This window comes from Tamandua tetradactyla, chromosome 1 (assembly GCF_023851605.1).
Source record: "Tamandua tetradactyla isolate mTamTet1 chromosome 1, mTamTet1.pri, whole genome shotgun sequence".
In the NCBI taxonomy this organism is placed as follows: domain Eukaryota; kingdom Metazoa; phylum Chordata; class Mammalia; order Pilosa; family Myrmecophagidae; genus Tamandua; species Tamandua tetradactyla.
In genome coordinates, this window is record NC_135327.1 from 142,451,947 (window position 1) to 142,464,433 (window position 12,487).

At 36.1% G+C, this 12,487-nt stretch overlaps 1 protein-coding gene across 3 annotated transcripts in view; it reads right to left on the reverse strand.

Annotated features, from left to right (window-relative positions):
* The window catches only part of ORC5 (origin recognition complex subunit 5), a 139,758-nt gene that overhangs the window by 117,548 nt on the left and 9,723 nt on the right, over nt 1-12,487 (reverse strand). For 2 of the 3 annotated variants that reach the window (XM_077159207.1, XM_077159174.1), the window contains 2 exons: nt 11,256-11,456; nt 3,467-3,541 (listed from right to left, as the gene is read on the reverse strand). In XM_077159207.1, the coding sequence (XP_077015322.1) occupies nt 3,467-3,541; nt 11,256-11,456 (276 nt within the window). The remainder of the gene's footprint in view (nt 1-3,466; nt 3,542-11,255; nt 11,457-12,487) is intronic. The other variant, XM_077159234.1, reaches the window with a different exon arrangement.

The window sequence follows — 12,487 nt, forward strand, 5'->3', positions numbered from 1 at the left end:
CTCTTTGTGTATAACCTGGTAGTTTCCAAGAACTTTGGGTAATGACACTTGAGACTCAGAGTTAGAGTTTTGCAGCTATGAAAGTCAGTATTACTTACATCAATTGTTAAAGAAGGTGAAAAAGAGATCAGCCTTCAATTAGAGATATGAATGAAGTGGATCTGGTTAGGAGTAAGGTAAACAAGAATACAGAGTAAAGGATTGTCCGTATTTTAAAACTTCAACTTTTATGTAAGACTAAAGGAAGAGATGTTTATTTTGTCCAAATTTAAATTTCTATAGCCATTACCTTAATACCTGTCTGGTCACAGTTTATTTAAACAACCTAATTACATGGAACCTAGAATATGTAATGAGATCTTATTATTCTGTACATGTCATTGTTATACCCTAATACATTTTTGAGTATTTTGGGCAGAAAATAATAAAGCATTTGCAAAGTCCCTTGAAGGACTGGAGGGAAAATGTGGAACTATTAAATGATCCACCTGGGAAATTTCTGATATTCTTGCAAATTTTAGGGACTCCCAATTTAATAAACTAAGCTCTCAAACATTTTTTGTTTCGTTTTTGTTTTATGCAATTTTATTGAGATATATTCACAAACCATAAAGTCATCCAAAGAACATAATCAATGGCTCACAGTATCATCATATAGATGTGCATTCAACACGATAATCAATTTTAGAACATTTCATTACCGCAAAAAAATAAAAAAGAACACCCAAAGCATCCCATACTCCTTATTCCTCATTATTTATTTTTTGTCTTTATTTTCTTACTCATCTGCCCATACACTGGATAAAGGGAGTGTCAGTCACAAAGTTTTCTCAATCACATGGTCACATTGTAAAAGCTTTGTAATTATACAATCATCATCAATAATCAAAGCTACTGGATTATAGTTCAACAGTTACAGGTGTTTTCTTATACCTATTCTATTACACTTATTAACGAAAAAGGAGTATCTATATAATGTATAAGAATAACCTCCAAAATGAGCGCTTGACCTTATTTGAAATCTCTCAGCCACTAAAACTGTTTCATTTCCTTTCTCTCCTTTGGTCAAGAAGATTTTCTCAGTCCCATGATGCCTGGGTCAGGCTCAGCACTGGAGTCATGTCCTACATTGCCATGGGGATTTTCAATCCTGGGAGTCATGTCCCATATAGGGGGGAAGGGTAATGACTTTTTCTGCACAGTCAACTTAAAGAAAGACAAGCCCTCGATCTTAAGGCCTGCCTTTATAAAACTTATTTCTGTAATGGAGAAGCTAAGCCTACTTATAATCATGCCTAAGGGTTACCCTCAGAGAACCTCTTTTGTTGTTCAGACGTGGCCTCTCTCTCTAAGCCAATTCTGCAGATAAACTCACTACCCTCCCCTACGATGTGGGACATGATTCCCAGGGGTGCTAAGTCTCCTTGGCAATGTGGGACATGACTCCCAGGGATGAGCCTAGCCCTGGCATTGTGGGATCGACAATACCTTCTCGAGCAAAAGAGGAAAGAAAAATGAAACAAAGTTTCAGTGGCTAAGAGATTTCAAAAAGAGTAGAGAGGTCATTCTGGAAGTTACTGTTATGAAAGCTTCAGCCAGATATTGTAAATTGCCACAGTATGCCAAACCCCAACCAATAATATTTCTGAAAATTCTAAAGAATACTCTGGGCTCTATCTAAAAGTTTTACCTATTAAGTTATTTTTATAGAAACTTAAAAGCTTCCAGCTGACTCCCATGCCAGATAAGCCCTGAAACCCAGAGGTACCAGTCTTTCCAAGAACATCAACCAGTTTCACTCCCCTAGCTCATAAAGTTGACACCCCTTTTTAGCATGAAGAAGTTAAAATGGTCATTGCCCAGATATCCCTGAAGATTGAGAATGATCAAATGAGAGATAGGAGGTGTAACTGAGAAGTTAGGATTTAACAAATGATTATAACTACTGACTCATTACATAGATATTTACTTTTAGTGTCTAGTGTATTAGAATGGCCAGAAGAAAGTATCTGAAATTGCTGAACTGTAATCCAGTAGTCTTATTTTTTGATAATGATTATATAACTATATTGTTTTTATCTTGTGACGGTGTGATTGTAAAATCCTTGTGATGAACACCCTCTTTATCCAGTGTCTGGATAGATGAGTAATAAAATAAGGATATGCATGGAAAAAAAAAATGAATAAACTACTTAACTTTGTTAAGGGTTGGAAATGACCCCAGTACAGTCTCCTCAAGCACTTATTTAATGTTTACTATAATGTTACTTAATACTTAAATATATATATACTAAAACTAAGTATAAACTGTTTATGTTCAAAGCTCTTACAAAACTGTAAAATCAAAATAAAATTATAAATTAAATATAAAATTTAAAACCAATAAAATTCAAATTAACTTTAACTGAATTTGATGAACAATACTGTTTTGTTCAGCTAAATCTTAGCTCATTTTGTGAGTATGGTACTGAAAGGAAACTGCTACAGCTCTTGAATTTAACAGTACTCTATTACCTTGTCTTTGTGAAGAATGAATTATCCCAGAAATTATCTGTATTCAAAGAACTGCAAAGTCTTGTTTTTGCCACAATGTTATCTGGCTTTCACTCCATGTATAGAAAATCTATATTTTCTCATTTGGCCATGACAATTACAGCAGTATTAATACTATTTGGTGCCAACACAACTGTAAACTGAAATACAAAGCTAGGTTCTGGCAATAGGTGGAAATGCAGATGATCCAAAATAAAGCTCTCGCTCTCTTTTTTTTTAGCCTATTATTGAAACAAAAAGAAAATATGAAAGTCCTTATAGAAAACTCAAAACCTATCCCCTCCCCATTTACTCCAGCAAACACATAAAATTATTTTAATAGAAAACAATGCTGATCCTTCACAGTTAGAAATAAAAACTAATAATTAAAGAATAACTGTAATCAAGTAACAAATTGCTCAAAATTTACAGAAAAAGACATGAGAGATGGACAGTCTAGGCAGCCTGCTGTTTCTAGTTTTAGCTCCTCCCTTATGCCTAGCTACATTCTTGCCTTTGGGTTCTCTGAGAAGTCTCCTACGTTCCTACCACAATCTTTTTTGCTCATGTTGATTTTTTTTTCTGAGGGAAACTGGGTTAGCACAAATTATATGAAGATGGGGAGAAAATAAGTAGAGAAGACAAAAGTGAGTCTACCACCCCTGCATGAGATTCTCAGTAATGAGAGAGCTTAACTTTGAAAATAATATCCACAAAATATCATCAATCTTAATAATAGGGTGAAGTGTCAAACTATTTAATGTTTAAGGCTCTTTAACTTGCTGAATCAGTAAAAATGCTCACAAAGTTTTCAGAAACAAAAGATGGAAAAGAGATGAAACCACTTAATATCTCCAAACTCCAAAATAAAATAAAACAAAAAGGAAGCCCCCCACCACCACCCCTTACTTATTTTCTAATCTTGATTACTTACCAATTCTTGTAACCTAAGAAATCCAGGCAAAAGATTCACTTCCATATCTCTTAGATACTCTGCCTTATCTAGAACCTTAAAAAATAATTACAGTTGTCAAAATTAATTTACAAAAGCCCTTTACAAATATCTACATAACATACAGCACAGTTCACGAGGCAAACTTTGCAAGTTATGAGGAAAAATTGCAACTTCTCAATGTTTAAGTGCTATTTACATTTGTAGAAAGGCATTTCAAATAGATCAAATATATAAGAAGGAAAAAATAAAGCTTTCAGTATATAACACCTTTTAGTCCAAATTTCTAAACAGCAAGTGAGTCGTAATTACATTTTAAAAGTTTACTTTATAGGCACATTATACCCTATGTAAGATGCCCTATGAGTATATACCTCTAAGTATACAAGTACAACTGTGTAAATTCTTTATTCCATTTGATAAAAAAATAAATGTACCATGTACCAAAAATTATAGGGCTTTCTGGCCCAAGAAAGAGAGGAAGAATAAAAACTCTACTTGCTTGAACTTTGTAGCTGCATGGTAAACTCTATTAGTATTACAGACTATTATTAAACTCCTAAAGTGACCAAACAGTTGCAGTTTTATGTTTTATATGTTTGTTCAGCATCATTATGAATTCACTGATTTTAATACATTTAATGCATTTCCACCCACTGAATTCATTATTCTTTTTGAGGGTCAAACTTTCTCATCCTTGGCCAGTAGAAGCCCTTTCAAATTGGTTTTTGTATCCTGAACTAATGGAACAAAAGTAGCAGCAGGTTAAATGAGAAATGCCTTAGTATAAATTAAGGCAATGGTGCCAAATTGTACTAGTAGTCATTGTATTCTTCACCACTAGGCATCTGCATTTAAAAAAAAAAAATAGACTTATGCTTCTGGGAAGATACAGTACATGTTATTTCTTCCACTAACTAAAATCAAGAACACTGAATATTCAATATTCAAAAAAAAAAACAAACCAAAAACATAAGACTCTGAAAGTGGAAAGAATGCAGACTAGCAGGAGACATTGGGACCCAAGGAATAACAAAATGGTGAGTTGGCTCTTTTTTGCTTCATATTTCCCAGATTTGGGGGCTGAAGAAGCTGGCGATGAAGAAAGGCAAAGGTAGCAGCCAAAAACGTTCCAACAAAAACCTGCTATCTTTAGCAAATGACTAGGAAAAGGGCCCTCTCATAAACCCAAAAAACTTATAGACATAATTGCTCTATTCCAGACAAACACTAAAGAAAAAGCAGGGGCCACCACTTCTGCTTGCAAAGGACAGGTAGGCAGCCTAAATTTTCACCCTCCATGAGGCTTAAGACATACCACCACCATGATCACCCCTCATCCTTTCATGGTGTCCGAAATGTCCAAACAGAAAGCTGGGACCAGCTGGTAATGAGGTCACATTGACCACTGTATTAGTGGAGACCATTTCGAAGAAGCCTAGACTTACTCCCCCACTCAGCAATAATGAAATAATCACTCCTTGCCTGCTGTAGTGGTGTCATAGGAGGCTTACAGGAGATTCAAAACTGTCACCTTAACCAAGCGATAAGGTCATGTCCATAGTACTGTCAGTGGAGAAGAGGAGAGGACTCTCATCATTCACCAAATAGTTACAAAGAGCCCCTACCACCTCAGGAATCAATGGAGATCAAATGAGGAATCCGGACTTCTAATTCCACCAGGCAATAAAGAAATATCTCCCCATGTCCCCACCCCAAACTGTTTACCTCTGACAGAGCAATATCAGGAAAAAATAGCTAAAAGAGAAGGTGAAAATGAGACCCAGGATCTTGTATAATATACAAATGTCAGTTTCAATTGAAAATCACTTGTTATACCAAGAATGGGAAGATCTCAAACTGAATTTAAAAAAAAAAACCAATAGATGCCAACACTGAGAAAACAGATTCATTAGAATAATCTGACAAAGATTGTAAAGCAGTCATAATAAAAACGCTTCAGAAAGAATTACTGGAAACAAATGAAAGCACAGATAGCCTCAGTAAATAAAAAGAAATTTTCAGTGAAGAAACAGGAGATATAAGAAGAACCAAATGGAATTTTTAGAACTGAATACATAAAAAAATCAAAGAATGAATTCAGTGGATGTGCTCTTAAGCAGAAAAACTGAACAGATTCTCAGAGAACTAAGGGACCATAAAGTAAGATCTAAAATTCATGTAATCAAAATCCTAGGTAAGAGGAGAAAAAAGGGAAGGGGTTAAAAAAAGGACTCAAAGAAATAATGCCTAAAAATGTCCCATGTTTGGCAAAAGACATAAAGCCACAGATTCAAGAAATTATGAAAACCCCAAACAGGAAAAAAAATAAACAAAGAAATTTATGCCAAGACACATCATAATTAAGCTCCTAGCCAGCTAAAAAAATGACATCTTATCTACAAGGAAAAAACAATTAGAATGACAGCAGACTTCTCATCCAAACCATGAGGCCAGAAGGAAGCAGTACAACATTTTTCAAACACTGAGTGAAAAGGAATCTCAGCCTCAAGTCCTATTTACAGCAAAAATATCTTCAGAGATGAAGGGGAAAACAAATTTTCCCAAATAAAGGAAACCTATGAGAATCTGTCACCAGCAGACCAAAAATAGCTAATATGGATTAACTACATTGTGCAAAATCTGAGAATTGAATTAGAAAGGATACATTATCAGGTAAAGTCTGTTGTGAAAATTCCTAAATTGTAAGCTCTTACAGCAGTCACATGTATTCTGGAGTTATAACAGTTACGTCTAAATTCTGAGATGTTGAGCTTTTTGTATATAACCTAGTCATTCCCTGGAACTTTGGGCATCTATGTAACACCTCAAATTCAGAGCTACAGTACTGTAGCAACAAAAGTCAGCATTAAAGAAAGATAGAAGTTAAAGACTGAGACGGTATAATCTAGGAATGCCTAGAGTGTATAATAATAGTGAAATGTACAATGTACAATTTTTAAAAATGTTTTTGTATGAGGAATAAAGGACTGTCATTATTGCAGGGTGCTGAAAATAGATGGTGATTAATATTTTAAAATGCCACCTTACATGTGAGACTAAAGCAAAAAATGTTTGCTGTAAAATTTATACTTTGACTAGTGCATTTCCTAATATAACTTATGTAGATAGTTTGATTGAACGCCGTAAGTATTTGGAGTCTCAGGTAGGACATGAGATTTTGTTAGTTTGTCCAGAGTGATGCCCAGATGAATCCCAGAGTGATTCAATCAGTGAGTGGAAAAGTATTTGCAAAGCCCCCTTCGGGGAATGGTGAGAACGGGGAGAAATGCAACTTCCCCATGTTGAATTCTTGATATTATCACAAGCAGTGTGGACAACCAAATCTATAAGCTGAGCCCCCAGTCTTCGGGATAGTTCATTTGAAACTTAACCCCACAAAGGACAGGTCAAGTCTACTTAAAATCTAGGCCTAAGAGTCACCCCCAAGAGAGCCTCTTTTGTTGCTCAGATGTGGCCTCTCTCTCCAGCCAACACAACAAGCTGTCTCACCATCCTCCCCATCTCTGCATGGGACATGACTCCCAGGGGTGTGGACCTTCCTGGCAACATGGGACAAAGATCCTGGAATGAGCTGAGATTCAGCATCAAGGGACTGAGAAAAACTCTAGAATGAGCTGAGACTCAGCATCAAGGGATTGAGAAAACCTTCTCGACCAAAAAGGGGAAGAGTAAAATGAGACAAAGTGTCAATGGCTGAGAGATTCCAAACAGAGTCGAGAGGTTATCTTGGAGGTTATTCTTGCGCATTAAGTAGATATCACCTTGTCAGTCAAGATGTAATGGAGAGGCTGGAGGGAACTGCCTGAAAATGTAGAGCTGTGTTCCAGTAGCCATGTTTCTTGATGATGATTGAACAATGATATAGCTTTCACAATGTGACATTGTGATTGTGAAAACCTTGTGTCTGATGCTCCTTTCATCTACCATATCAATAGACGAGTAGAACATATGGAATAAAAATAAATAATAGGGGGAACAAATGTTAAAATAAATTTAATTTGAAATGCTAGTGATAAATGAAAGCAAGGGGTAAGGGGTATGGTATGCATAATCTTTTTTTTTCTGTTATCGTTTTATTTCTTTTTCTGTTGTCTTTTTATTTCTTTTTCTAAATCGATGCAAATATTCTAAGAAATGATGAATATGCAACTATGTGATGATATTAAGAATTACTGATTATATATGTAGAATGCAATGATATGTTAATATTTTGTTTGTTGTTAATTTTTTTAATTAATAAATTTTTTTTAAAAAGTCAGCATTACCCCATTAGCAAGTGTTAAAAACACTGAAAAGGTGATCAGCCTTCAATTAGAGAAATGAATGAAGCTGATCTGGGTAGGACTAATTAGACTACAGGATAAAGAATGATACTGACCACATTTTAAAACTTCAACTCTGTGTGAGACCAAAGGAAGAAATATTTATTTGATGCAAAATTTATGTTTTCAGTAGCACACTATCTAATTTAACTTGTATGGTCAACTTACTAAAAAACAATAATTACATGGAAACTTGAATAGGGGGTGAGATCTTGTTGATTTGTACAGGTTGGTGTGATCCCCTGAAACATTGCCGAGTAATGTGGGCAGACAACTAAAAAATATTTGCAAAGTTCCCTTGAGGGACTGGGGATAAAGGTGGAAATACGAAACTTCCCCATCTGGGGAAGACATGATATTCTCACAAGCACTGGGAACTGCCAATTTTATGGGCCAGGTCCTTGAGCTTGAGGCTTGCCCTTACGAAACTTATTCCTGCAAAGAAGCTACGCCTGCTTATAATTATGCCTAAGAGTCACACCCAGATAATCTCTTTTATTGCTCAGATGTGGCCTGTTTCTCTAAGCCAACTCAGTAGGTAAACTCACGGCCCTACCCACTACGGAGACATGACTCCCAGGAGTGTAAATCTCCTTGGTAATGTGGGACATGACTCCTGGGGAGTCAATCACCAAGAAGACATAACAATCCTAAATGTGTAAGGCATGAAACAACAGAGCTGCAGAATATATAAAGCAGAACTGACACAACTGAAAGAAAAAGATAAATCCACAATTATTGCTGGAAATGACAACACCCTCTCAACAATTAACAGAACTAAACCAAAAAAAAAAACCTCACCGAGAATACAGAACTCAACAACTCCATCAACAAACAGTATCTAATGAAAATGTATAGAAAATCCACCCCAAAAGAACATAATACACAGTCTTTTCAAGTGCCCATGGAATATATACCAAATAAATAATAGGGGGAACAAATGCTAAAATAAATTTAGTTTGCAATGCTAGTAATAAATGAAAGCGAGGGGTAAGGGGTATGGTATGCATAATCTTTTTTTCTATTATCGTTTTATTTCTTTTTCTGTTGTCTTTTTATTTCTTTTTCTAACTCGATGCAAATATTCTAAGAAATGATGAATATGCAACTATGTGATGATATTAAGAATTACTGATTATATATGTAGAATGGAATGATATGTTTATATTTTTGTTTGTTTGTTAATTTTTTTAATTAATAAATTTTAAAAAAAAGTCAGCATTACCCCACATAACAAGTGTTAAAAACACTGAAAAACTGTTGCCACAGACTACCTTTACAAATTCAAAAGAATTGAAATCATGAGTTCTCCAACAACAGTGGAATGAAACTAGAAATCAGTAAAAGAAAGATAATATTTTTAAGAGTACAAAAGCGTTCTGAAACCCTAAGGACCTATACCTGGTAAAAAGAATCCAAATGCCTTTTCACTCCTTTCATATCCTAAATTCCCTCCTTACTTGTGCCAGTCTGAAGCTATTATGTGCCCCAGAAAAGCCATGTTTTAATCCTGATCCAATCTGGTGGCAGCAGCCATTTCTTTTAATCCTGATTCAATATTATAAATTGGAATCTTCTGACTAGATTATTTCTACAGAAATATGTTGTGTCCTACTGTGCATGTGAACTTTTGATTAGATGGAGATGTGACTCTACCCATTCAAGGTGGGTCTTGATTAATTTATTGGAATCCTTTAAAAAAGGAAATATTTTGGAGAGATTCAGAGCCTACAGAAATGACAGAACCAGAAACTACATAGCCAACAGAAACTTCAGAACAGAAGTGACACAGACACTGACACTTGGAGAACAGAGAAACACAGATGTTTGCAGATGCTTGGAGCCCAGCAGAAGTTGCCATGAGATGTTAAGCAAGGCAGAACCTGGAGAGAGCTAAGGGAAGCCAAGAGATGAAAACCAGCCTCAGAGAAGCAAAGTGAGGAACCACCACAGGGACAGAGGCTGAAAGCACAGAGCTCAGGAGCAAGGGACCAGGAGATGCCAGCCACATGACTACCCAGCTGACAGGGATGTTCCTAACCCATCAGATTTCCTTGAATTAAGGTATCTTTCCCTGGATGTCTTAGTTTGGGCATTTTCATAAACCTAGAACTGTAAAATTGTAACTTATTAAATTCCCCTTTTTTAAAACGTATTAAATTTCCCTTTTCAAAAGTCACTCCAGTTCTGATATATTACATTCTGGCAGCTTGCAAACTAACTCTACTTGGAGTCCATGCTTCAACATTTTATTTAATTCCTTGCAACCACCCTCAACTCATCTGTCTCTTTCTCACTGTTATAACTGCTTCACATGCCACCGACCTTGGTAAAAGCCAGCTATTCATCTAATCTGTGTCTATTTCCACACAATGAACATAACTGGAAAATAATACCCATTAATGCCAAATCACATTAAATTCATGACAATTAAGCTCAAATGAGCTCTCAGAACTGCCTGGCAATCCTACCATATTTACTTGGTCTATTCACTCTCATTCCTCTAGACAAACATTTCAAAACTTCACCTCTCTCCTCAAAGCTATAACATCACCTTCCTAATTCTCTCAGCTGATCACCTTGCTTCTTTTATCACTGGGAAAATAGAAGCAATAAAGAGAGAAAGTCCACAAGGTCCCACCCACATGGCCATATGGCCATATACTCCGTCTTCCCTCAGATGAACTGCCCACGTTCCTATATAAGACCAACCCTTTTCTCTTTTACAAGGATTCACATTAGTAACTCTCCCCTTTCTTTTCTACATTATCAATTTGTCTTTCACTATTAGATCAAATTTTATCTCACAGAAATAGTCACAATAGCCACCCCACCTCCCCAAATCTCATATTCAACATGTTTTTAGAGTAATCCTTCTAAGGCATAATCTGTTGTTCTGAAATCTTCAATACCTTTCCCATGCCTAAGGAATGAAATAAGATGCTTCTGCATAGTTTTCAAGACTCTTCCTGATATAGCCCCAACCTACCTTTCTAGACTTCTTTTTCTCCCTTCATATTTCCCCTAAAACTAGACTATTTGGCATTTTCTGGACTCTGTTACCACCTCCAAGCTTTTGCTTATATAACTCCCTCCATCAGAAATTCCTCTTTTGTTTCTTCCTATAAAAACCTAATCATTCTTTTATGTTTCTATAAAATATTATCATGTCATGAAGCTGTTCCAGATGCACCTCAGTTAGTACTTTGTATTTTGCAGTTATCAATTATCACATTATACATGTGGTCACATATTAGTATGTGCCATAACTTCTCTATTAAACTGAAGCTCTCTTTGGATAAGGAATATATCTAATACATTTTTACATCCCAACAACACCCTGATTAAAAATAATATACAGAAGTTGAGTAAATGAACAGATCAGTTTTCAAAAACAGCATGTTAAATCACATTAAATTACTTACAATATATACAGTCTGATCCTTGAGACTTTCAGCTTTGGTTACTTGTATAAACAAGCGGACAAAGTCATTAAAGGTATCACAGGTTATTTCAGTAGAACATCCATCCTCTGAAGAACTAAGATGATTCAACTTGTTTAAAATCTGTTCCAAAAGCAGCCTTAAGGTAAAACATTCAACACAATTCACGAAGACATGTGGGAGCTGAAAACAAAAACCAAACAAGTATAAGTAGAGAAATAAACTCCCATACACAATCAAGGCTGTGCTGGTTTGAAAGGACAGAAAAGCCATGTCCTTGAATCCTAATTCAATACTGTAGGGTGAGGCCTCTTGATTAAGTCATTTCCACAGAGATGTGACATACCCAATTTTGAGTGTGACTTGATTAAATTGCTTCCATGGAGATGTGACAAACCAATTGTGGGTGTAACCTTTCGATTAGATGGAGATGTGACTTTGCCCATTCAAGGTGGGTCTTAATTAATTTACCAGAATCCTTAAAAGAGCTCACAGAGAAAGAGGTCAGAGCCACAGAGACATAGACGTTTGGAAATGTAGGTGTCCAGGAGATGCCAGCTAGACAAGAGAATCAGAGCTCAGCAGGCATTGCCACGTGCCTTTCCATAAAATGCTAAATTAAGAGATGCAAGCCAGAGTTTTTCCCTGGAGCAGCTAAAGTCAGGACACACAGATGCCTAAAGAGAAAGCCACTGGAATCAGAAGCTAAAGGCAATGGAACTGGGAACAAGGACCAGCAGATGCTAACCATCTGTCTTCCCATGTAACAGACATTAGCCTTTCATTTTTTGGAGTCAAAGTATCTTTCTTGGATGCCTTAGTTTGGACACTTTTAAGGCCTAAGAACTGTAAACTTTTAACTTAATAAATCCCTTTATAAAAGCCAATCCATTTCTGATAAATTGCATTTCAGCCGCATTAGCAAACTAAAACAAAGGCTGTGGCTGGATATTCTCTTTTGTCCTTCTAGATCTACACTCCACTATTCTCTATCCTGGTCCTTGTCCAAGAAGGTTGATCATTATGAGAATCTCTTACTTTCCTGCAACTGTTGAATTTAGCCAATTGGAGGAACCAGCAGGAAACTGAAAGATAGAGAAGTTGGATATTTATATCCTTGATATCCCCATATAGCTAGCCCAGGCTTTGCAGTGGGCTATATGCTTCTAGAAAACTCCAGTTGGCAGCTCCTGTCCTAAGGCTATATCTCTTGC